This window comes from Falco cherrug, chromosome 3 (genome assembly GCF_023634085.1).
Source record: "Falco cherrug isolate bFalChe1 chromosome 3, bFalChe1.pri, whole genome shotgun sequence".
In the NCBI taxonomy this organism is placed as follows: domain Eukaryota; kingdom Metazoa; phylum Chordata; class Aves; order Falconiformes; family Falconidae; genus Falco; species Falco cherrug.
In genome coordinates this window covers 41,338,056-41,365,731 of record NC_073699.1, presented here as the reverse complement: position 1 = coordinate 41,365,731, position 27,676 = coordinate 41,338,056, and the positions used below count along the sequence as shown (strand labels likewise).

The window sequence follows — 27,676 nt, the reverse complement described above, 5'->3', positions numbered from 1 at the left end:
AACCACCAAACAATACAACAACCCTCAAGTCCTCTGCACAGACTTTCACAGTTGACTTTCGTGAAAGCAGAAATTTGAGTGTGTTTTTTCTTTGCTTAAACATAACGCTCTTAGCTGTTCCAGTTGTTCCAGTGGTTCTGTATACTACCACAAAAGAGTCTCATTATAGAGAGAGCAAATTACCATCATTAAATTTTCATCTGCATATGAAAGCGTGGAAGGAGAGAGACAGAGAGAGATTGGGAAATATATTGTACATTGCAATATTCTAATTTTTTTTCTTTTTTAACTTCAGGAATGGAGCTGTCTGTCTGAAGAGAACTCTGCCCAAATATTTGTAGTCTCCAAGCTCACTCTCCTGAAGACTGGTGTTACAACTGAACCTTTTTCAGAATGGCTGAGAAGGCTACACCAGGGATCAACAAAAAATCTTCAAGGTCTACCCTTTCACTGCCTCCAGAACCAGTGGAGATCATTAGGAGCAAAGCCTGCTCACGGAGAGTTAAAATAAATGTTGGTGGGCTCAACCATGAAGTGCTGTGGAGGACTTTGGACAGACTTCCAAGGACACGATTAGGAAAGCTCAGAGACTGCAATACTCATGAATCCCTGCTAGAAGTATGTGATGACTATAATCTAAATGAAAATGAATATTTTTTTGATCGACACCCAGGGGCTTTCACTTCCATTTTGAATTTCTACAGGACAGGGAAACTACATATGATGGAAGAAATGTGTGCTCTTTCTTTTGGTCAGGAGCTTGATTACTGGGGGATTGATGAGATATATTTAGAATCTTGCTGCCAGGCAAGATACCATCAAAAGAAAGAGCAGATGAATGAGGAGCTGAGGAGAGAGGCAGAGACATTGCGAGAGAGAGAAGGGGAAGAGTTTGATAATACCTGCTGCCCAGAGAAAAGGAAGAAGCTCTGGGACTTGCTGGAGAAACCCAACTCATCTGTGGCAGCAAAGGTAGGATAAACAGTAGACTGAATGCAAAGACAGTAGAAAATGGTTTCATGACTCATGTATTTGACATGCAGGAATCAACAACTTATATTAAAATGTTCACAGAAAAGAAGAATCAAAAAATCTGTGTATCATGAAGTGAATACACCCAAATGTGTGTCCTAGAACCCACTGAATTCAGCAGAAGGCATCCTGTTGACTTCAGTTGATTTTAGGCAACTGCTACGCTTCACTTGTGTTGTATATAATAGAAACATGTGTGTGATTGTTAATGGACTTCGTAGTAAATGCTTCCATGAAAGTACAGCCAGAGAAAACTACCTACTTTTTTTCATTAGAAAAGCATTTGTTTATGAAAAACATATGTTTCAGTGTTGCTGCTTGTCCTATGACAGGCGTTGCAGAGGTGTGGTGTCAGTGTCTCATTAGGTGTGCTGGATAGGTTATCAAAGAGTAGTGCCAACAGCCATACTCTGGCATGGTTTTACATTGGGCAAGGACTGTAGTATGTTTTCTCTAATACTACATTTTTACGGTCAAGAATTAGAGTGTTTTGTATATGAAGTATTAAAATACTGAAGTATATATACATACACACATATATATATTTGCATGTATACATGTATATGTATATAAAGAAGTGTATATTCCATACATGCATATAGACACACACACACATAAATATATATATGTAAAGTTTGTATATATTCCAGCAGAAATGAGGAAACATTCAGATGAAGCCTTTTTCCAGTACTGCTGTCTTCAAACAGGCAAGCTGGGAAAAGTCTCACTGATACAGTGGAAGAGTTTACCCTTCTTAGGGAAGCGGGATTGCACATAAAGATGTTGGTAGTGTTATTGAAAAGAAAGATCTTCTTGCTTTGTGAGGAACTTCATTGTTCTGTTTGTGACGTGAGGTACTATTTAATGTGAGGCAAGTTGTGGAAGCTTGCCTCCAGTTTGAACCACTCAAACCAAAAACGTTTGGTGTTTAGATGTTCATCTTAAGCTTAACTGTGAGTTTATTTTCTTCTGTTGATTTTTTATTGGATGCAACACTGTTGCCCTAAGGTGAGTATTACAATATGATGGTGGAATACACAACACCCAGAATCCTGGCAATGATTTTTCTTGCAATATCAACTTCTTACTATTGAAGTGCAACATACAATATTTTTTTTTTTAGTTTAGTTTTTCATTGTGGGCTGCGTACTGTTTAAGCAAGGACTTACTTTTATAAAAAAAAATATTTATTGTGCCAGAATATAAGGTTCATAACTGGAATAAAAGCTCATAGGAGAAAAAAGAGGGTATTCAGAATATTTTAGAAAACTATATGAATACATTTTCTGCTTCTGAGATACATATTCTGGGCCATATGTTCCTCTCCAGGAGAAAGAGCAGAGGGGAAGCAGATGGGCATAAGTTGTGCCAAAAAGGGTTCAGGGAGGCTGTGTTACACACCGCAATCCCTTGGTACAGGCAAGCATCCATCAGCCTCCCCCCCCCCCCCCCCCCCCCCCCCGGCACTTTTGTGACACAGCTGCTGCACAGCCTGCAGGAGTCAGGACCAGCTTCTCAGTCCTGCACGGCCTGAAACATCACTAATGTGGTCTGTAACAGACCTCTTTTCCTCGTGGACACAAGCGTGAGGATCTCCTTGTGGAGCCATGCGGCTGGGACATACTGTACATGAGCTGGGAGATCGCCCAGCCACAGGCACTGCCTCAGTACATCCCACACTGTACTCCGCAGGCAGGTTTGAGGGGAGAGAAAACCCGAGTTTGTTTGTGGACTCTTACAGCTTTTTTTGTTTGTTTGTTTGTGGGTCTTTTTTAACAGAAAATTTTCTATAGCGCTTGAGATACATGCTTAATTAGTGTTTTGCTAAGACTAGGTAGGAGTCAACATAGTAATATGGACTGGATGAATAGCACAAAACTAAAATACTCTGTTTTAGGTTCTTTCCTTGTGACTCGCGTTCATTCTTTTGCTTGGTGGTTAAATGCAGAAATGTGGGATGGTTAAACTTGCATGAGTGCTTGCCATTGACTGAAATCTTCTCACGACTTAACAGCACCCCATCATGGATTTGCTTAAAAGGAGTTAGGGCAACTGAGCTTTTGAGAAAATCCCCCTTTGGCCACTCCGGCCAGATTTCCCCTCAAGTTTGCAAATTAAAGCCACTATTTCTTTCATTTCCCCAGATGTCTAAATATTTATTTTTACCTTTTTATTTCCCTTTTCCCTCATCTCCTGGTTTGATTGCATGTTGTGGTTTCTATGCTTTCTTGCTAAAGGGAGTTTCATATTGCACTTGTATCTGTGTTGCAATGGTTTTATTTCAGTTGCCTTCTGTCTAAATTAATGCCATTTGATGTGGTTTCTGTGATTTTAGCGGCTGGAAATCCCTGTAATATATGCACTCTGTTAATCTTTCTAGTGACCCTCAGTCTGTAGATATATATATCTGAGCCAAAATTATAGTCAGATATACCCATGGCATCTCAAAGACAGCTGTAGAAATGGCTGAATGACATAAAGGAGAGTAAAAACTGTCGCAGCACGTTCAGACTTGGGGAACATAAGCAAACAACCAGAGTTGCATGTAAAACAAGGTAAGCTGGAATTGGTTGGATGTACTTCCACACAGTCTGGAGCCATCACAGACTGTGTTAGGCTCTGTGGCAAGATTTTATATGAAGTGTTTGGATAATGTAACTTTCAGATTTCTCATCTTCTGGTCCATTATGTGTTAAGTTGCTGGTTTGTCCTGAAACAAGAGGCACAACCATCTTATTTTCTCTGTAGGAGCAGAAAGAATGGTGGGATTTCAAGAGCAGAAAGTTGGGAACCAGATAAGGAAATACTACTGTGAAGCCTCAAATTCAAATATTTTCTCCCTTTTGAAATATTTTCTCCCTATTTTCTGTAGAAAGACATGCAACCACGTCAATTTGCATAGCCATCCTACAGATGCCTGTTCAATCATTCAGATCGTGTGTTGTGCCCAAGCAGTTGACAGGAACAGCTTGCTTTTTAATCCCTTTCACGTAAAATATTAGGAATGCGAGATAAACACTCAGGTGTGGTTTTGATATGTGGCTGTGTCTTGCCACTTCTTGATTCTGCTAAGATCCCTTCTGGGTCTGATCCAAAGCTTACTGAATTAAGGGGAAGTCCCGCTTTGGATCAGGCATCTCAGGACAAATCCTGCTCCTTTCGAGGTGAACAAAGGTTTGCCATTGACTTCACTTACAGCAAGGTGAGACACAGAAGGTGACAACGTATGAGCAGCAGGTATTTTATAGGGTCTTTGACAATAAATAGGAGAGACCAAGACGCATATGTGGCAAGAAATGAGAATTATGGCTAGCTAGTGAAAAAGGAACATTATAGGTCAAGTACTGTTGCACAATACAGGCACACTTTGTGAGTTTTTTTAACTTTAGTGAGTGCTGGCATGTACCTCATCTCAGTCACCAATGAATATTTTCAAGGCACAGAAGTTCTTGCTTAGCCCTCATGCCAGCAAAGCTCTCTGTGAATTCAGTAGAGGTTTTAAATGAGGAATACAGGATTTGCCTCCATTTTCCTGTGTTCTCATTATAAGCTTTTAAGTAGGATTAAGCCAAAGATGTCCTGAAGTTCAGCCATTTCAGACATGCACAGTGATATGAAATGAGAAGCAGTGCTAGGATTTAGGAAGAGCGGGAATTTTGTGTATTCTGCATTCCAGAGAAGTCCCAAAGCCTGGTCCCCAAGCCACAGAGTTTTGTGAGAATCTGGCAATCTTTGATTCAAAGTAACATCTGAGTTTTTAGACTGGGCATTTATTTATGCATATTGCATAACCAGTGTTTTGTGAACACTACATTTGAAAAAAGTTACCTTACTAATGTATAGCAAAGCAAAACCAAAACAGAAATGTAGTTTGAAACTTTATGGCCAAGAAGTCTGAAGCCGAACAGACCTTCTCCAGAGAGGGTTGATGGTACATCCATTTCTCTCCAGAAGTCTTTGTCTTTTGCCTTGGAGTTTTTGGCCAGGAAGTTAGAAACAGTCACCATTTGGTCTTCTGACTACAGCTGCTGGACCTGTAACAGCCTTCTTAGAGCAGCAGCAGCAGCTCGGACCAATGTATCAGCCATATGAAAGTCTTCAACAGACATGAGCATGAGCATTCATGTCAGTGGATGTAAATTGACTGCAGCTGGAGTGCTTAAGTGCTTACAGGGGTAAGCACTTAACTGTGATATTAAGGACGAACCTAGTGGAGCCGATGCCTTTTTAACTGTATCTGTGTTACACTGTTCTGTGCAGTGCACTTAAAATCAGAGGACCCTTACTTTAGAGTGACTGTGAGTCCAGTGAAACCATAAATTTTCTTTCAAAGAGTTAATGCGTGGGCTCTTCCTTTTATTCTTGGTTATAGAATCTCACAGCCTGGACTTCTCTCACATTTGTTTCATATCGATGAAACTCATTTTGATTAAATCCTAAATAAATACAGAATGTTTCTGGTGCAGATGATCTACTATAAATCTAGAGTGAAGGGTCAGAAATAAGTGGAATATCTAGGAGAAATGGAGACCCTATGACTATCTGAAGATACCTGATACTGACTCAATCACCTTCCATCTACAGAAGTATTTTAAGTACCTGCCAGTAATGTTACCAATAGATAGCACTCAGATTTTGCATTTGGTATTTTACATCACAGGTTGGCCTTTGAGTACAACTAGAGACTAATTGATTTGGATTGATTCTACAGGTCTGTCTTATGCAAGTCATTCTTTCTCACATGTATATTTCCTTCAAGCTCAGCGTGATTCTTAACTGATCCAGTATGAAAGGTAGTATAAATAAGTTAAGTCATTAAAAAATTACTGGTCAGTCACACACGGTCCTTGATTTTTTTGTATAACCCCTGTTGATGTACATACACAGAAAAGTAAATTATTGGCCTTTGTGGCTCTGCAGCATGGGGTTTACCTTCTTGAAAGTTATGTGAAACCTGATGGAGTTGAAGTGTTCTCTGTCAGTTTTATATGTTTCACTGCATGGCTCATTTGTCCGTATTTTTTTTTGTTGATTTTTTTTTTCTTGGGGTTTGTTTTTTGGTTTGGGTTTTGTGTGTGGTGTTTTTTTGTTTTTGTTGGGTTTTTTTTCTTTGCATTACTGACTGTAACATGAGTATTCCTCCTTTGTAGAAAGCACGCTAATTTATCAGATGGTATAATTATCCCATGACTGGAAGTCTTGAGGAGTTTGTGTGCTGCACTCAACAACTCAACACCTAAGTGAAAAAAAACCTTGGGGGGTGGGGGTGGGGGGGGCCAGAGAAAAAAGAAATATTGAGCATGAAAGAGGACTTTCAGGCTACTGATATTTTTTTAGCTACCAGGTGTATTACGGCTCGGCTTGCTACAATGACTTGCCAAGAGAGGGCACACCTATTAAACTTCAGGGGCCTGATTCTTATTTTCCATCTTTCATATGTAATTCACAGTGAGTCTTACGCCTATTTAGGCTTTGTAGAGCATCTTAAGTGTGGTCTTGGGGCAAGTTCAAATTAGTAGGGTCATTATGCATGACTTCAGAACAGAGCTGAGTGTGATATAAGACATTTCAGTATTCCTTTGCAAGTCCTTATAAATTATCTCCTCGTTGTCACACAGTGTTCATGTAGGGGCGAACCCTAAGTAATGGTACACTGCTGGTTCCTTTTGGGTTGAAGATCACATCATATACACTCAGAGGACTTCAGGAAAACTTTGAGCTGGTAGATTGTATTGCAAAGAAGAGCTGTCAAACATAAGAGAAGTGTCTGTCAACAGCTGAATGTTTGCACTAAGAATATCAAAGTGTTCAAGTGAAAAAATACTTTTTGTTATGTTTACCTCCTTTCTTATGTTATATGAAAAAACATTTTTCTTGCTTATGTCCTCTTCTCAGTTTAGGTTTACATGTTTTGTGTCATTCCGATTTTGTTAACACTTATTCCTACAAAAGCTTAATAGTTTATGTGCTTTCCCATCTAACTGTAGACCAAGGATGAAAAAATGACAGAAAATTAACTGTTTCTTTTTTAAAGCATAAGGAATGGCTTTTATACTTTAATTCCCACAGGTTTTTGTATTGTATGTAGTATATGTCAGAGCATTGATTCATAGAATCGTTCAGGATAGAAAACACCTTTAAGATGATGAAGTCCAACCACTAACCCAGCACTGCCTAGTGTACCACTAAACCATGTCCCAAAGCACCACATCTTCACTTCTTTTAAATACCTCCAGGGATGGAGACTCAACCTCTTCCCTGGGAAGCCTGTTCCATTGCTTGACAGCCCTTTTGATGAAGAAATTTTTCCCAATATCCAGTCTAAACCTCCCCTGGTACAACTTGAAGCCATTTGCTCTTGTCCTATCTCTTGTTACTGGGGTGAAGAGACCGACACCCACCTCACTGCGACCTCCTTTCAGGTAGTTGTAGAGGGTGATAAGGTCTCCCCATGACAATATTCATTGAAGACAAATGGTGTTTTCTAGCAGATGCATGGCTTGAACTTCTGTTTGGCCTATGGTTTCAACTTTTTTTGGGGGGGGACGCTTGTTATGAGCCTTTATCTGACTGTTCTACCAGCAATGTTATAGTTTGTATTGTCACTGCCAATACTTTAAAGACATTTATCTGATGAAACTAAGTTATGCTCAATCACAGAGGGTACTCACTAGTAATAAATGTGTATCTTCATCTCACCATCATTGCTGCCCAGGGCACTTACTGTTACTCTTTGCTTTTAAGGTGAAGTTATGTTTTGTGCCAAATGATAAAGTCAGTCAATGTGACTGTAAGACAAAGAGATTATTTTTGATCCTAGTCATTCATATTTAATAACCAAAGTGTTTTAATGTCTTGAAATATAAGTGAATGTATTGTTTTTTTTCAATAGATATTATATCAAGGAACACAGTAGACTGGCAGTAGCTAATTGATTTTGTTTTAAGAGCTTGTATATGCTCACTGTTGAGTTGGTCATTAAAAGATTATTTACCTTCTTTATACTTCTTATGTGAAGTATCATGTAACTCATGATTCAGCATTTTTGGTCAGCCTAAGTATCATGGGAATACAGCTACCATCTGATCTGTCTTGCTCCAGAGGTGTTTAATGCCTCTGTTACATATGGGCTCCCTCCGACCCTGAGATCTTATCTGCGGTGTGCTGAAAAGTCTTGCTGTAAACTTACTAAAAGAACTTACGAAAAACTACTATTGGAATAAAGTGAGTAAAGCGCCCTTTGAACTGACCTGTTTATTATTGACACTTAATTCTCAGTAAATCAGATGCTGGAATTTTGGAAGCAGTGCCAGGGGCAAAGATGCAGTGACTCATATTCAGGCAGTCTATCGCTGGCTTCAAGCACTGGCACCAGGGAATATCCACATTCATTGTGTGAACAGAGGGAAGGAATCTTTCTTTCCTGGATCTGTGAGAAGGTGCTTCACTGACTCTGCTTTTATGGATACAGTAAGGAAAATTAAAGAGGATTCATAATGAGTCATGTTAAAGGGGGGAGAAAAGGCAGGAATAATTATTTTAAAAATTGGGGAAATCTGTTCTCCGTATTTAGAAATAAGATCTAATGGTAACATTTTGCAAAATAAAGTTTTATAGTAATGACTAGAGTGTACTTGCACTTGTGACACCATTCACAGAATCACACAGTGGCTCTTGCACATAGAAGCCTGCTAGGATTTAGAATATACAAGATTACAGTGAATTACCAGCAGGTACAATCTGTGTGAGAACAGCTATCCTTTGCCATAATGGACAGAGAGCATTATTCAAATTTACCCCAGCCCCATGTATCCTTCTTAAGTTAAGAGAGCAATTTAACTCTATGATAACTGCTTTTTTTACCACTGCTCATATCCCTTTTTTTATAGCTGTTACCATAAATTGAGTATAGCCTACCATCAATAACATACACGTTTTAAAATATGTGCTGTAGTATTTCTGGTTAGGATGGTAATGTTTTGTGCATTACGGCATGCCTCTCAGTATCGTCAGAGGCATCTCGTGAGCTGGATTTTCAGCTGTGACATGTCACTTAAGCTGTGTCATGCCTGAGGGGACAGACCGGGGTGTTGTGCCTGTCCCTTCACCCAGGGGCAGATCACATGTCCTAACAATGTTGCGCTTCCGTTCTGTGTTTTCATAAGCAGCTGCCAGTGCATGGTCTTGTCCCATGTCAGATAGTTGGAAATAATCAGATGTCAGGGAGATACAGTAATAAATTAAATGTTGTGAAGGTGATGGTATTATGCAGACCAAATCTGTTGGACGTAAGGGGCTGCATTTACTGTCTGGATGAACAAGCTTCGTCTTGCTTTTGTAAAGCTGAGAGTATAATGAATCTGTATGATAATCTGAAAACTGGCCTTTCTGTTTGAGTCTGATTTTGTTGCAAGATGTAGAAGAGCAAAAAACTGCTCCCAAGTGACCAGGAAGACAAAATGATTTCTGCATGTTGTTTATTTAGTAAAAAACCCATGGTATTTATCATGACATATGGCAGACTCATGAGCTTTCTATTTAATGAAGATATGTGAATATTTGATGCATAGCACTGAACCCCATGTCCTTTGAGGGAATATTGAAAACAAGCATGTGACGCTGGCACAGCTGTTTCAAAGTGACTTTGAGATCAAAAAAGCATCCCAGTAGAGGCTTTTTATGAAGCCACCACAGTCCACTCTTTATATGCCTTGGTGACTCTCTTTTTGGGGAGGCATGCGATAAGGCCAGGTTTTCAGGTGGGATAAGTAAGTGTATTTCTGTTTCAGTGTATTTCATTTGCACCGTTTGGGACCCAGACAGCAGCCCTACATTTGACACTGTCGGGTTAACTGTACAGTATCCTTTCCATATGCATGTTATGGCATTGTGACTGAATGAATACCTGTACTCCACATACCATACCTGAGACAGGTCATCTAGTGGGTTTGAGCAACAATGGAAAGGGGCAAGTTGTCTTTGAAAAGTACACTTAGGCACTGTAACCATTAAGTCTGCATAATAACAAACTTGCCCTTATTTTCAAAAAGTGTGTTTCAGGTTGTTGGATCTTTTAGTCATGCATATCCTATGTGTAAGTGTATGTAATATTGACAGCTGAGTCTTTTTTTTCTAACTCACAATATTGCAGTGAGAAGATATGTGAGATGGTGGAAGCAATCAGAGCAGTAGTTTTCTCTCGGTACTCAAGCACCTTCAAACTACCTGAGTCGTATTTGCTAAATTTTCAAGTCATCTTGTAGCTACTTACAAATATTCATACAGGATTTCTTCTAAAACTGAGGAGCCAGAACATGGGATGCAAACGTAAAGTCTCAGGAAATTTTGATCTGAATGACAAGGTGAACTTCTGAGGTCGGGTGAACCATACATGATTTCCAAGGCTCAAGTTCATTCCTTGTTGAGAACCTTTTATGCCTGCTGCTTGTGGGAAATGGTGTTGTGTTCCTCTAAGCTCCTGCCTAAAAACTGGCACTTCACTGGACTAATATTAAACCCTCCTAGGATTATCTAAGCTTTGCTGTTCTAGCCTCTAAAAGCCAAGTTGAATAGAAGTGCAACAGGACCGAGTTCTTCACAAAAAAAGCTCGTAAAGGGATATCTTTTTTCTTCAACGCAGTAATGAGCTTCACTGCAGAACGCTGTGGCACATTTGTTACCCAGAGTTCAGTGTCTTCACTCATCTTTCATTAGGTCCCTCCAGATGCAACCACAAGGGTTAGACTTTGCTTTAAATAGCTCAGGGATGGCACACGCCAGAGCAATCTCAAGGACAGCCAAGTTGCAGTGACAGTTTCGGGTGTCGCTGGCCACTTGCAGAATGCCCCATTGGACGGGGTGGCTGCTGGCATGCTTTGGAACAGTCCAGCTTACCTTGATTTAATGTTTCGTAGAGATGGTAATTTTGGTGAACTGCTGAGAGGGTCCCATTTTTTGTACTTCTTCAGTCAACCAGGTTTGTGACAGACAACAATGGTGTAAAGTTTTGTTGACAAACATTCACAAGGTTTCTTCCCATGCACTGTAATCACCTTTTGGATTGCTTACTGAAGGCTCCTTGGCTGATCCTTTTTTCTGCTTTAGTGAAGCGTCTACCATTATGTTTGGCTTTGCGGGAGGCTTTTCTGGAGAACAGTGGCTATTGCTAAGTTAGAGTAGTTGAGGTGGTTGTTTTAGGGACTGCAAGAGATCATCTGATAGTGTTACAGCCTTCTTCTGAGAACTGGGAACTTATTTCCATTTCTATTATTCTCACAAAACCTTTATATTTTCATCTATTATCTGTTTAAATTTTGATATAAATTCTTTGTGGAGTTAAATGCCGTTTGAAAAAACCTGTTCCAAAAGTACCTTGGTCTGTGCTGTGTGGCTGTATGCATGCAAATATGTTTTGTGAGATTACAGCACAGAAAAACTTGGCTAGTGGCCCCGAATTCTGTTGAAACACTAACATTGACTTCAAAGTGCTTTAGACTCTTCCTACATGCATTTAGCACAAAAAGGCAAAAGATGTAATATGAAAGGAGTACCTAGGTATGAGGCCAGTCCCGTCTGGTTGAACCCTACAGCCTTTTTTAGAATTGAAGCAGGAGGGACAAACAACTAAAACGTAATTCAGAGCTGAGCCTGTAAATTCAGGATGTGTCTGATTAGAAGTCTGTTTGGTACTTGGCAGCCCTTCAGGCCAGCATGGTAGGGTTTAGTCTCTGTGCTGGTGATCCATAAGGAAATTGCAGGAATGGCAAGCACTTGCAATACTGTGGCAGGATAACTAGCCACTTCTGCATCTCCCACTCAGATGGCTGGAAACCCACTCAAAGCTCTGGGGATGGGTAGGCCATGCTAATGAATCCAAAATGACTAAAAGCCTGGAGTCATTTTGAGATGCTTCTACTGTTTTCCTCTGTGTCCTGGCAGAACACTTAATAACCATGCATGCTGAGCACTGGTGGCTTCACATGCCTTGCCTTTGGTCCATGAGCTGCATGTGGCCAACTTTTTTTTTTTTTCATCTTACGATTCAAGATTTTCTATGTCGTTTTGGAGTTTGTTACCTAACAGTGGGTCTGTGCAGTGCAATTTGCTGTGTTTGATGGTGTTGAGTTGAGGTCCGGAGTGGCACCAGGGCCATGAAAGCACTGGTTTATCAAGAGATAAACCATGATTTTAAAGGTCCTGTGAATCAGCTTGGTGAGCAACTTGTGTGTTGAGAAGAAAGAGAATGCGTCTCCAGACAGCATTACAAGTCTAGATTGGTGTTCTGTTGCTTTAATAAATGATACACGAAGGCTTGAAGTTGAAGACACAAGTAGAGTGCGGTTTCATGCTAAAGTGAAGTTCATTATAAAACATAATATAATCTGAGAAAAGGCTCAGTTATTTTTGACAAGAAATAGAATAAAATTTCCCTACACTTCTACTGTTTATTCTGTCAAAGGTCAATAAATGATACGGGAAACAAAGCTGAACCAAGCTGACCAGTTTCAGAAGGTATACAAGCTAACTGCTGTGAACTGAATGCCAAGTAATAGAGTTTCTCTGGGTCTTTAAAACATTTTTAAGTTGACTTAAAAGTGGATTTTTCAAAATACTAAAACAAAGGAAAAAAAGAGCCACTTTGTAAGTTCATTTATAAGGCCACTGGAGCGGCCTGTTAGGAAATTACAGGGAGCGGTGTAAAAGCTTGCCCTTTCTCTTCATGTGTCAGTTAATAGGCATAGTGGCTGGGGATGGATTAGATGCAGAAAAGGTCCCCCTGTCCCCTTAGCTGAATATTAGGACATCCTAGTGAGCATTCAGAAATGAAGCATTTTTGCCAGAAATATTTTCATTCCTCCAGCTCTGGTGGTGGATGTCTGTCCTGGTCCCATTTTAGCCTTATGCACTGAGTTTCCTGCTTCTCCTCATGACTGTATTTTCATAAGAGGAGGTGGGTGCACTGTGACAAATGAGCTGAGAAATCTCACCTATAGAGGAAAATGAACATGTCAAGTTCTGAAAAAACAGTAGATAGGAACAGAAGAATGAAGAGAAAGAGAGAAAGAAAGAAGATACTTTTAACAGAGAACAACTTTTTTTTTAGCTAAAAGAAATCCATAGCAAATTTCAACAGCCCAAAGTCTGCACCAATGGTCAAATCATTTCCATTTGTTATGGTCCTGTTTGGCCATTTGTAAAGTGGGAAAATTCAGCCCAGTAGCACAGACGTACAGATAGGGGCAATTTCTTAATTGTTAGTTTCATTTAGTTTCTTATGGTAAATGCTGTATCTGATAGGTACTTTCGCTAGCCAACATTTGACCCTTGGGTCAATCTTTATACATGCTGTAGTGAACTTGATATTAGTTTACTGTAATCTGAATTTTAGGTTGATATATTCTGCTGCCTAATGGTGAGGATGGTGTTCACAGATTTCATTCTAAACTACATATGGGAAATTAACCCAAAATGCTTTGCTGCTGCATAGTGAAATGGTGAATAATTCCCTTTAGCTTTTCAGTAGCTTCTTCAGTCTGTTGAATTCAGAAAGAATCAATGCAGTTTGTTACGTACTTTTCTGTGTAGTTTTGGATTAAGTAAGTGTGTTGAAGAGAGAGTTTTTTAATTAGGGTAGCTAACGGAGATGAGAGATCTTGGACTGAAGGATAATCTGCTTGATGAGTGTATTCTAGAGAGAATAGATGAGGGTTAGATGTGCTTTTTCGGAAACATTCTTAGTACTTGTTAACACCACCAGTCATGGAATGGTGGGACAAGTTATTACAATATTGAGTCACTGATGTTAGTAATGCCTGTATGGAGAATAGGTTCGTCTGAAATACTTCTCTTTTCTTTTCTGAAAGCAAATTAATTTCCTCTGAAGAGAATGGTGTGTCTGGCTCACATCTGCCCTCCCCTCTCAGACTGATTTCTGTCATTACTTCAAAATAAGATTTTTAGCTGAAATTTATATGAATTTATATGAAATTGAAAGCATAAGCCTAATCTTAGAAATATCCATTATTGCACTGAATTCCCCTGATAATGTGTCCAGTCTGATACTTTTCAGCAATACCACATTCACGTTAATGTAACTTCAGCATTTAAAACTCCAGCATCATCTGTTTCCTCCCTAATTTGATTTATAAACACCCCCTGGCCCTTACGTAAGCCTGTGTTCCTGAGCGGGGGGCTGTGTGTCACAGAAGTGGCTGAGGGCAGATGCCAGCAGGGTTTCACTGCTGCCAGTCTTCCATTGAGGCGTCCTCTGCCAGGGCTGCTCTGGAAAGGCAGGGTGCAGCTGCAAAGGGCGCTGTGCGGGCACAGATGTCTTCTACTTGTGAAGTCAAGCTGAAAGTCACAGTGCAAGCTGCAGGAGAGCCCACGCCAGTCGCTGCAGACAGGAGGCACGACTGCAAATCTGCTGGGTGCCTTTGCCCCTTCCCTCTTTAAAAGGCAAGATGGGAAGAAAACCTTCAAAAGCTCTGAACCTTTCCCTGTATTCCAGTTATGTGAAAAGGAGTGTTGTCCCTCGGGAACAAGGCTGCTCAGGAGTGATCCTGTCAGGAGGAGCAATGCTTCAGAGGCATAGGCTGACTGGGGGGTCCCTGTGGCAGACCAGTCTGCCTACAAGAGTACCCATGGTAATTGTTCGATGTTTGAACCGGGCGTCGATGGATGGAAGAAGCATTTCTTTCCCGCAATTCCTCCACTATTCTGCCATAGGCAAATAGCACTTACGGGCACAGAAATGACACTGATCCTGCACAGAGGTACACAGGTAAAACTCCAAAGAGGAATAGAGGTTTTTTATCAGGATTTCCCCTCTTCATTTCCCATGCCTGTATAAACACAGTGTTCTTTTCCCTATTGGACATGCATGAAGAAGTCAATTAGACGGGAGTCAAGCAAAAACCCGCAGTGCTGCCTTTCTGTTTTCTTAGTCTATATAGAACAATCTCACAATATTTTTAATATTTTTGCTAAAATGTTTATGTTTTAATATTACCATAACTGTTGTTTTACAACTTCTCTAAAGTGAAAGCTTCTCTCGGGTAGAGGGTTGTTCACCAAAGTCTCTTGAGGTGTTTATAGCAGAAAGGCAAACACCCCTGACTCTGGTGTGCACTGTCGTAACATTGATATAGCATGTAAGAAAAAAAGAAGATATGTTTTTCAGTGGATGAAAAGCCCTGATGAATTTATACAAGGATGTCAAATACTTTGGCATTCACTGTTTGGTGAGTTGTCACAGATAAGGTAGATTTCCTAGGCTTAAGGGTGCTATTTTGAAACACAGTTGCTGTTAAAGGAGATTTTCAGTACTCTAAGAAAATGCGAGTGAGATAATAGATCAAAATGAAGACATAAAACATGGAGCCAGGTTGTGTTTGAACAGGAAAAGCAGTCTTTTCATCCCGTTCCATGCCAAATCTGTAGTTGCAGTTGTGCTGGTGAATGCTATTTCTTTGGCACAATAGCATGTATCTTCAGCATAGTCCTTTGACCATAGATAATGCTCCAGGCTAACAGGCTTGGTGATGGTGAGAGCTGAGCCTCTGCCCATCAGCTGGCGTTGCATGCAGCCTCACTGCAGAAGGGCACCAGGCAAGCTGAGGACTGTGCACCAGGGCTTGCTTCTGGGGCAGCTGAGCTGCAGCATGCTTTGGAGACAGCCTGCCATGGGGACAGAGGAGGGTGTCGGTGCTCTGGCTAGTTGGGACGTGTCAAAGGAAGGAAGGAAACCTGTATCAGCAGCAAGCTGTGTGTTGGCTGGAATAATCCATACAATTTAGGTAACTATGTTTGCATCCTGTATAACAACCTAATATTTGAGCTGTAGTGCTGACATTATTTCATATGGTAAGGGTTCTAGAAAAATGGAATAGGCAGTCTAAGTCACCACATCATTTCCCTAATGCTAGAAGAGATCAGCAGGAAAGAAGACCAAGGACAAGGTAGGGAGTAAAAGAAAAGTAGTCACCAACTATCTAAACGTGCTGAAGTCCTAGTACATATTAGGCTTCTGGCACTTACAATCCATGGCAATATTACTCAATTCTTCTTAAAAACCCTTGACTCAATATTTCACATAATTTTTTGTTTCTATTGTCAGACTTTTTGGTCAAAAAGAGATAGTAGTGGCCATATGATTTCAAACTAAGGTTCTCCACTTTGCCATGTCTTTTAATTCACAGCGAAGAACTTGAGCACAGTGCCAGCCAGCTGCTGAAAGAAGAGGTCTGACAAGTGGCCTGCTTGTGAGTGAGATTATTCCTTCTGTGAAAGCAAAGCGGTGTTTTCTCCAACTGCATAGGACAGAATTTTAAACTAAGCAGGGGCCAACTGTTCCATCATGTTTACTGACAGCTTGTGTAGATGTGTTAGGCATGTGCATATAAAAGTTACCATGCAAAGTGAGGCGCTTTGCAGCTGTGCTAGGTCACATAAGCATGTCACCACACCAGCCCAAAACCAAGGTACTCCAGAGAGGGATATACCTTGTGCTTGAGAAAAAATTAATATGATAATTGTCAGCTTTTTTTTTTGTTGTGTAAATCACTCCTAGTAAAGATTTAGTGTCACAAGTTCACCTCAGGGTGAAAACACATCTATTAAAAAAAGCATGAACTTTTTATAGTATTTGGGGAGTAAAGTTAATGAGCCTTGCTTACAAATTAAATGCAGACAAGTAGATGTATGTTCTCATCTGTCCCTAATGTCATTGTTTCAGTACTGAGTGCCTTGTAATATTGAGTGATTTGAGATTTACAGTTGCCCGACAGAGCAGAGAAGCCCTGTTGTACAAACGTAGACCTGAGGTACACTGCAGCTACTTTAAGGTCACACAAAGTCCAGGACAAAGCAGGAAGCTGGATCCAAATTTTTCATATCCCACTCAGCCCACTACATCTGGACCATCTTTTCTTTCTGTGGAAATCTGGTCTTACATTAATTTAGACTTAAGGCAGGCAGAGTTTATCCTCTCTTATTAATTAATGTTCTCATTTAATAATGCTGGCAGAGATTTTCAAGCTTACAAGGCTAAGGGACTCAAATGTCTTGTTTCTATTCCTTTTAATGGGAAAAAAGACATTTTAGCCAATATATTGTGGGTGTAATGCTGTACTTGTCAGATGATCCCAGAGACTCTTGACATGTTTACTTCAGTGCTATTGTTTAAAAGAAAATGTATAGATTACACTATACTTACAGAATTTAACTGCTACTTATCATAGTAATCATTTGCTTTTGATCAGATGTCTACAGTGTAGCTTGAAAAATGAATTAATATTTGAAGTCAGTAAAAAAGACTTTGTGCGTGGGAAAACAAAAAGAAGTGGTAAGAGTGGAGATAAAAGGGTAGTAAAGTCTTCAGAAACATCCAGATTTTATTTTAGATATTTATCTATAGACATTGATTCTTAATTCCATCCTGGTCTTTTGGCTTGAAGATTCCTTTTGTTTGCTAAGCAGATGTAAAGCATCTCCTCTGAGACACTACAACCTGCCTACTCTTCCAGTGTAATTTGAACAAGTTGGGTTTATAATTGGTGCAGTTGGCTTCCTCTGGATACTGACATGGTTTGCAGGGCAAAAATTCCTAAGGTAATTCCAACTAGGCTACCCCAGAACCAGCAGCTGGATTGCTGTATCACCCTTTGGTGCTGCCCTCATATTAATTCACCTTGATAAGAGGCAAAGTTTTTTAATTTGGATGCAGGGCCATGCTGACAGCCTCAGTGTTGGTGTGCATTGTGGACAGACCGGCATACTCAGTGATATTTGTTTTCAGCATGAAGTTCCATCATATCAGATATGCGTCTTCCAAATTTTTTGTTTAACATTGTAAAAGAGAAGAAACAAAGTTTACAGCAGTTGGACAAGGGAAAGGCTAAGGCTTTTGCATACTGAGTCAAGCCAACAATTTTGACATTCAGAACAGTAAATAATTTGTCAGACCTATCCTACAACTGCCAACTGGACAGGACATTTATTTCCTTTCCACTGTGACTTGTGGTCACAGTTTATCTTCATTACAGTAGTGCTGCAGCAGGCAGCAGAGAATACCTGTGTACACTGCACCCATCTCAGAGACCTTGTAGGCTGAGTAGGTGATGGGCAGGAGGGAGGAAAAACAAGTGGGTGCATCAAGTGGAGTTGAGCAGAGACATGGTTACAGTAGTACGTGCTGTTGGAGCGTGTCAGCTGGGCGTTTGGAGGTTCAATAGCACCTGAAGTTTTCTTAGATGGTACTTATAAATCATCTGTGAATGGAGTTAACTGTTCTTACTTTTTGCCTTGTTCCAATTTCTCACTCTTGCATGACTCAGAAAAAGGCTGAGCTGGGCATTCTGAAAACCAGAATTCATGCAGTAGGTAAGCGTAAATAGTCTTCACCTAATATTGCATTTAGTCATTTCTCTATATCACAAAGCAGTGAACTGAAGACATTATAGATTTTTTTTTTTCAAGCAAAGACTGGGGAAGATATGGCAGGTGAAGAAGCACACAAAATTAGGGTGATCATCCGCTAGAGAGAAAGTAAAAAAACCCTCTCTCCTTAATTAAAAACAAGACAAAGATCAAGAAAAAAACCAGTGCTAGCAAAGTCCTGATTAAGCAAGATATGTAAAAATAGACAGAGCAATATATATTAAGATGCTATGTAAATCATATAACTCTAAAATATATAAGGCAAATGGAGTGAAATGCCTAATTTTATTGGAGGATATCAGCCAACTAAGTGTTTCAGAGCCTTGATGGAAGGAAACCCATCAACCCGTAATACCCAGCTGCAACATTTGTATGAATGGCAGAGTAAGTGCCACATTGGAGGAAAGCTCCTGTACATTAGGAATGAACAGTTCACACTATCGGGAGGAGCCCAGAATCCTGCAGCTGTCCTACCTGCTGCTTCATCTGGGTGAGGACAGGGATTGTGAAAAGGATGGAAATCAAAGTGGCTGCAAAGGCAAAAACCACATGATAAGGTATGATACAAAGAGCAGATGCTTAGACTCCTTAAATGTATGTTTCAAATGATAACCATAGAAAAGCTATTAAAAAAGAACACATGGTTTGGAAATTTGTCATTTAAAAATCAGAAATAAAAAGGACCCACTAGAGAAACACTTAATTCCAAAATAAAAGATTCCACAAAGTGGAGGAAATTTACTGGAATCCACTTCAAAGGAGTGAATGTGATAGGGGAAAAAAACCCCAACCCAAACTGGTGCAATTACATTAGCCCTTACCCTTATTAAAATAAAATTATCCTACAAGCTGGCGTGGTAAAACAGCTAATCAAAGAGTTTTACTGCATGTAAGCAAGCTTTCAGAAAGTGGAACTCATGTCCAAAGAAAACAGAGGGCGTAAGCACAAGAAACCATTCCTCAAGTGCTGCTATAGGCAGTGAGACAGGTTTAACCTCCAGCTCTGGAAGTCCCCAGCCACGGATTGCTGAGGTTGGGAGTACGTACTGAGGAAAATATCCCCCTGAGGTCTTTGCTTTTATACTCTTTCCCTGGCGCTGGGCACATAAGTGTGATAAAGACCAAGGCGAGCTGTTGCTCAGCCCTGGCACTGACATTTTCACTTACATTCTTATGGGAAAGCTCATCCTCCTTTTTCATGTACCACTGCAGCAGTGGTGTGCTGGGAGTTTTCTGACATTGCTGAGCATGTTTGGGATATTTCAAGGTCAAATGGCCCCTGAGCTGGGTTTTGTGTTTGTTTGCTTGTTTCTGGTTAACAGTGCTATTTTGGTTGCTTGAGTTTATTTAGTCAGTCTGTGTCCTTGTGCTGTTCATACCCAAACAGTTGATCAAACAAGGTGCAACTGTAGGGTTTTTTGTCACTCTGCAACCTGCAGGAGAAGCCGTTACCCTGCAGAGCTCAGAGATGAAATTAATTAGCAGAAATGTAGTTTTGAAAAGACACCAAAGGGAAATGTCAAGAAAAATGCACACACCCCCAATTCACAGCAGCTCCCCTTGCTGCCGGTGACAAAACACAGCTGGGGCCCACTCCCAGCAATGCCACAGACCATGCTCCCTGACAGCTGGCTAGCATCTCTGTTACATCGTTGGATCTACACAAGATAACCGTTGGTTTTCTTTGGTAAAGCCAGGTTTTGATCTTTTGAGTCTGTTGTGGTTTTGGTTTGGTTTTTTTTTTGTTTTGTTTTGGGTTTTTTGTTTTTTGTGGTTTGAAAGCATTTAGCTACTAGGCTTTCTCAGGGTCATAAAATGTTTGCACTAAGAAATAAAGGAGAATCTTTTTCTTCCTTGGAATGCTAGTGTGAGTTATTGATAAATAGCAAAGAAATGAGCCCTCATTAATCATAACAGTCCTTGTGGAAAGCAAATGCTGAGCAGGTGCATGATAGGGAGTGTCGTTGTCAGGTCTGCTTTCAGGCAAGGCTGATGTGGAAGCCTTCCTTGTCGTACTGTAAAGTAGTGCTTGTTCTGTCCTACAAATGCTGATTTCATTAGGGGTTAGCTAAAAATCAAGATTCATTTGGAAGACAGTTACGCCCTTTGCTTCCATCCCTGCAGTTTCTCAGATGGGTAATAGCTGACACCCATAGAGAACAAGTTCAAGACTGGAGAGAGTATTACAGTTCAGTAATGTCCCCCCTCACTCCCTGTACCAGGAGATACAGCCCTCATTTTTCAAAATAATTTCATCAGTAAAATTTGTAATTTTTGTACTGGATTTAGAATATAATAAATCCTGTAGGTAGAAATCTGACAACGCTTGAAATACTGTAAGTGGAGCTCATATTTTTTGTATTTGGAGTCTTGCATTTCAAATTTTCTTTCTTGCTACTGATTTCATAAGAATTCTGTTCCAGGAGTCTACAGATACTGAAATACGACAGTTGTTAGAGGACTTCATTATATACTCAGCTAGTGAAGCAAAGGCAGTATGTGATTAGGAAATCTGCTAAAGAAAAATAATCTCTCAGTTGTTTGTCCTTTAGAATCAAATGTCTTTGGAGCAAATTTTAGTCCCTGTGTAGAGATTTTTAGAAGGGTTAGTAAGGGAATATTTATTACCCAGCAGACCGAAGTATTTTAGTGCAATGAAATGAATCAGAAGTCAAGGTATCAATCTAAAACATAAAAGAACAGGGTTTTTTCTATATCTTACAGCATTTAAGAAATGTCACTTGAGACAATATATGGGGGTTTGGTTCCTCTAACAATAGGAAATAAGGTGATCTGTGTGAGGGAAAATGATACGGTGTCTGGCTCTTTAGTCTAACAACTTGTGCACACAGAAGGGGAATCAAAAGAACATTTCAAGTGTCAGCTGGTCATGTGGTAGGGAGTGATCCCAATTCACCAGTATTTTACAATCTCACAATGCCTAGAGACATTGTATAAAGCCAGAAAAACCCTCAATGAGATCTTACGTATAATTTTCAGGAGACAAAAGAACTACAGAAGGCATGAGAGATTTCCTGCAGCGAGCCCAGAAGCAGAGCAGTAGCACGGTCTCAGCTCTGCAGCAGTGCTGCTGGGGTGGGTGACCTGACCAACACCCCCAGCCGCATCTCACCAGTGGCCCCCGAGCCCCAGCTCAGCAGGGAAGCCACAGCCCTGCCCTGACATGAGCCCTGTGTTCCCATCAGGTCCAGCTCTCAAACCATGACTTCTGCCTTTTTATACATATGTACATATATGATTGTGCTTGTTTGTATATATATGTTTATATTCAGATATAATGCATGTAGCAGTTTCCAGCACTTATCTTATGGAGAGGAAGAGAAAACAAGCAATTCCTTCAGAAACATTTTTGACATAAATCCCAAGATGTCTCACTTTGTAGTATTTCTCCTATTGTGCTTGGTAGCTGAACTCCTGTTACTCCAGCTTTTCCAGTTGCTGCTGAAATAGCAGTCTGTGAAAGGAGTGTTTCTTCCAAGGTTTTTTTTTTCACTTGTAAAAAAGTGTGAAGAATGGAAGAATAAAAGGTGAACGATCTAAACTCACCCTGCTTGAACTGTTTTACATTAATTGAATTTTACTTAGGTAATCATTTATCTAATATTTATCTAATTCTTATCTAATCATTTAGGTACTGAGCTTTAATTTTTAGACATTCCATGCATTTTAGAAAATGTTGGCTTCGTTGGATTACCCTGCAACATTGCTAAATACAAAATCTGCAGCAGCCTAAGATTTAATTCAGCCCTTCTTTATGTTGGTAGGAGACCTGTTACTTGGAGCTGAACTGGCTCTCCAGATCCAGTCCTGCTGCAGGAGAGCTAAGGATTCATCCCTTCTGCCTCCAGCACCCAAAGCGAGGTGCCCGAGTCAGGAGTCAGTCTCTAGCTCTGTCCCATAGCCAGGGAAAACAGGAGCTCAGCAGGGCTTGAGGTAGCCTTAGCTCACACATCGCTCTCCGCTGACTGCCAGAGGAGCTCAAGGCTCAAGCAGGCATCTTGGTTCAGCAGTATGGAACTCGGGCAGAGCACCTGCATGGCACGGGTAAGGGCTTGTCTTCCAGTGCTGCATCACCGAATGCAGCACTCAAAAGCTTGACAGCGGCAGAGGTAGGAGGAAGGGAAGGCAAAACAGGTTTTGGTGTCCTGCTCCACGTTCGCCGTATCTGTTCAAGAGACCTCTCCATTTTCTCATCCTGTAAGACAGCAAGGTCAGTTGTCTGCATAGATTCTCCTGTCCTCTTCTGTTTGGATAGAAGCTGCAGCTTTTCCAAAGTACTGGTAGGAAAGAGCTGGATTTGGCACAAAGCCTTGAGGATTCTTTGCAATCATCTTCAGTTTGTGCTGAAATAAATGGGAGTTAAATTTGTCTCAGTGGATAACCATCATCTGAGGGGCTACAACGTTTTACTTAAGTGCACAGCAGCAAAGTGTTTTCCCTAAAAACTTACGTGGGTATTGGAAGACAGCAAAAGAAATATTTATGACTTGTTTTTTTTTTGTTTTTTTTTTTTTAATTTTAAACTGTCCTTAGCTTCTGAAGAAAAAGTTTGCAGCTACTCACACAAAGGGATGCTCCTTCCCAAGAGCTGCTCCATTGCATTATACCAAAAAAGCAATAAATTTGGTCACATGCATACAACATTCCACTTCTTAGAAACTGTTGTAGTCAGTCTCCTTGAAATCATGACAGTTAATATTAAAACTCGTTACCACATTGTCTACAGAATAAATAGTGTATACCTTGTTCTTTTCATCACATCATGTTATTTGTGGATTATATTTTATACATACTATCTGATCTGAACTTAAGCAAGTACCTAACTGCAAGTCATCTCTTTAAAATTCAGCATTTGAGTACAGTGATTGGTTTGGTGAAACAGAGATGTGATACAGCACTTTTTTGTCTTGTCATCCACCTTCTGTAAAATAAGCAAACAGTGAACAACCTTTTTTCTAGATCCTCGAAAACTCACTCAGATCAGATGGTTCTGTTGGTAGCTTCATATAGATGTGGTAGACTGTAATTCATCAGCCTTTAAGGCAACTAAGTCAAAACATGCTGAATTCTAAACAGGAGAATAGTGCTGTTAAATGGTCATTATAGGCACAGAATCAGAAAATAAGTCAAAACATTTTATCACACTATTGCGAAAATTGGAACAGATTCAGAGACATTGTGACAATTTGATAATGTACATGTTATGCCTAAGGGAAAAAATGCTGAAATGCATCTTCACATATATGAATGGTCTCTGGTAAGACTGGTGACATTAATCTGGTCGTTTTTGCAGTTCTTCATTTGTAATATCCAAGCTTTGTGTCGTGTGATCAGCTTAGGAAATGCATCTGCCCTACCCTGAAGTAGCTAGCTGGATATTTTTATACATCAAAGCATGGACTGGCGATGGAAAAGAAGAAAATACTGTTTTCTTCTCATCAGTTACTACTCAGAAGTTACATCGCATATATACCACGTAAGGAACCTACCTGCACAATGTTGTTGCTGATTATGGCTGTTATCAAAGCTCCTTGTCACAGTTGATGCAGCACTTTACATACTTCAAGAGTACAGCCAGGTCCTCCATACCCTCAGGCGGTTGAGTTAATTCAATAATGCAGAATCTGAAATTAAACTGCTATATTTAATTAATTTTTTTTGGTTCAGTTTTGTTTTGTCTGAGTATGCTACTAGCTGTTGCAGCATTGTTGGGAAGGGAGCAGAAGCTTTTGGCATTGGCCATCTGAGAGTTTGCTGACAGAAATAATAAGGTAGCTCAGAGCCTGCTGAAATGCTGGTGGGATAGTCAGCAAATCACTTTTGACTGCTTTGAGCTGGAGCCAAGTGTTTCATATTTACATCATATTCATCTGTGGAGAATTAATCTGGTACTCCAGAAGGGTGGAAACTGCTTAGGAATCTGTTACACTGGGTCCCAAACTGCCAATGCTGTGGATGTCACACTTCCAGGAATAAAAGCGTATGTGCTCATTTTTAATTGAGTCTCCAAATATGTCTTCTGCTGTGAGAATAATTTGCTAGTCTGCATAAACTTTTCTGTTACTGTTTCTGTTGAGCAACGCAGGGACATACAGTGTTCTATATTTTTCTCAAGTGAATCACATTTCTATAACTTTGTTTTATTAGCCATGAGTTAGTTCAGATCAGATGTAGTCTCAGGACTTAACACATGATGTGTATTGAACTGGCAGTGTAAGGCACATGGAAGAAACGGTTCTACTCCAACTAGAAAACCTTGGTCTGCTTCTCATGTTCACATCTAACCTGAAAAATAATACTGTGCTAAGGGAAACGGCAGAACAGTAGGCAAAGATCAAAGGACATCTGACAAGGAAAGAATGACAATTCGTTTGACGGCAGAAGAATCTCAGGAATTGTATCTTCTTCTAATTCTGGATAAAACTTACAAATTACTACGTTTTGCAAGTTGTCTTATTCATGGCTGTTCTGACTAGATAAGGACTGGCCACTGAACTCGGCTGCATGTTCTGACCTTGCACCAGCTCCAGGGTAAAAGATGGGTCCGAGGCATTGAGTCACTGAATCAGAGAAACACTCCACATTGTGGACCAACATCCCCATTGTGGCTGAAAACAGTTCAGCTAGATTTTGACTTGAACGGAAATGGAGCCAATTCAAGTCCAAACTGTTAAATGGGAGGAAATGAGAACTTTTTGCCAAGGTTTTGTGCAATAAAACCTAATTGGCCCTAGAGAGCTTGCCTTGTTAATTTTACTGAAAAGTCATTGTCATGAGCTTTATATACATCTGTTAAACCGTGCACAAACGTGAACACACATGACTGTAGATGTGTCCAGAAATGATGCACAATCGTTGTCTTGACTACTTAGTTAATAATTTCATGGAAAAACAAAACCACTGTATTTGGTCTACTCTGGCTTTACATTGACTGAAATATGATGGAGAAATAACATAGACTAAGGAGAAACTAGGGCTTTACTAATCCAAAATTTGCCTCATAATGGAGTCTTGCTGTATTCCGGATTTTAGATGAATGGTTTCTGTTTATATGCTGTCTGGAGTAACAGTTGCTTTTCCTTTTGTAAGTTGTAACCCAGCCTCTCAGGAATTTCTGAAAACTTTCCTACATTCATTAAACACTCTCTCAAGAATTTAGCACAGAAGTTGAGGAAATTAAAAGAGCAGGTAGTTTTTTATTTGTGTCACGATTCAAATCATCATGCTTATGATAGATCTGGAACGTAGGCTATCAGGTTTACAGATAGACAGATGTGTCAGGTAAGTGAGAAAGTAATTTGATTTTTCAGGTTGGTGGGAAGTAGGCAGCTGAAGGAAATGGCAGTATTCCGTTACGTTTTAATATTGCCTTGCACCCATTTTTTATAACATGAGCCTACTGTAAGAGCTTGGTTCTGGAAAGACACGGGGCAGCTGAGTGCAGTGAGGTAGGATCCAAACAAAACAACACTGACACTGGGTTTGGATTAGGTATTTACTTCCTGCCTCTGGATTTACAGGCTATTGTAGGAAGCAGAGATAGTTCACAATATGCTGCAATATGCAAAGATACCATGGAAAGACAGGTCTGAGGGCTAGAACTGAAAATTGTCATCATCTGACAAATCCACAGAACTAATTTACTGAGAACTGGTGTAATTTACAGCAGCATGAGAGCTGCTGTTGCTTCCCCCCCTCCCCGCCCCCCTACAATTTGCTGATGGTAGACTGCAAAGGCTCTGAGCTCTGAGCTTGCTTTTAAAGACAAATGCCAACACAGTGAAGCAGAAGTTGTCAACAGAAAGTCAGTAAAATCAGAAAACCTATCAGGAGTTGTTCCACCTGGCAGTGTTTTGTTACCTATTAAGTAGCTGGCCATCTGAAAGGATGACTAGCAGGAGCTAAATCAGCTCCCACTTGGAGCTGCAGCATGCAGTGTAAACTGGAGTGCTGGGGCTTACCACTGCAGCGTGTCTCTTAGCCCATCAGTGACGTCTGGTAAGCATGGTCACACGTCTGTGTCAGCTAATACTATTACAGGACTCCGGAGTGGCTAAACAGCAGGCTGGCAGATACATTATATACCCATATGGTACGCTTGGTTACTTGCCCTTCCTCTCCCCTCCACTTTTGCTTTCCAGCACCAATGCTTTAAGTTCATTAGAAAATGAGTCAAATGCGAAGACCTGAATTTCCGAGGCTGTCACATTTATTCAGAATAGTCCTCATCCTTTCCCTGTGTATGCAGAGATTATAGGTTTAAACTCCCACACCATTCCTGGGATAATGACATAAACTCAAAGCATAAATGTGGACTATCTAATCTTAGTCAGGTGGAAGTAAATTTTCCTGCATAAATGCAGCATGTCATCTTTCTTTGAGGAGAAAACAAAACAATTAAATACACTGCTCACATTAACCTCTTCGCTGAAGGAGAGCATCAGCTGCTACTTACAGAAGTGTTGTATTTTTTTTCTTTAGCTTGTTTCTTTTCACAAGTATGAATTGGTGGTAATAGATTATACATGCAGAGCAAAGGTATGTCCAGGCAGAAGGGCTGAAAAAACATATTTCTTGTATTCCCCCCCCATCCCATTCAATCCTGACCACATATGCTGAATTAATACTTGGCAATGGGCAATGGTAGAGCATTGACTTTGCTACCACCTTAACACAAATATTTATTATGATTAATTTTTCTTCACTTGAGAAAGGGCAACAAGGGAGGATGGGGACACAACAGCTCTCAGCAAATCCTGCTGTAATCGCCTTTCCCATTAAAAAAGAAGTGGCAGTCTAAATCAAGGCAAACACATTTTGAATTCATCACAGCAAATTTTATCCCAGGTATAAGTATACAAAACCACCAAGAATTATGCCTGAGAAATATGTGTAGCTGTGTTGCCTGGGCTCAGTTTCTGTACATTATTGTGCTATAATTGCTTTGGAGTAGTTTTACGGATGTGGGACTTTAAACAAGAACTATATAACTAAAAGTGATAGCCTGGTGTTTGCCTTCATACCTTACAGTACTGACATCACTTATCTGCTCACAGAATGGAATGAGAAAGAAGTAAAATCTGGTCCTTTATGTACAAAAGAATGAAAAAGATGTTTAAAACAGATTGTGTAATTGTCTTTGAAAAGGGATCCTTTCTTAGTCCAGCTGAAGGATTATGATGTATTT

At 40.2% G+C, this 27,676-nt stretch overlaps 1 protein-coding gene across 1 annotated transcript in view; it reads left to right on the top strand.

Annotated features, from left to right (window-relative positions):
- Positions 1-27,676, top strand: part of KCNB2 (potassium voltage-gated channel subfamily B member 2) — a 204,650-nt gene that overhangs the window by 15,237 nt on the left and 161,737 nt on the right. The window contains exon 2 of the mRNA XM_055706148.1: positions 296-972. Coding sequence (XP_055562123.1) covers positions 394-972 — 579 coding nt within the window. The 5' untranslated portion in view covers positions 296-393. The remainder of the gene's footprint in view (positions 1-295; positions 973-27,676) is intronic.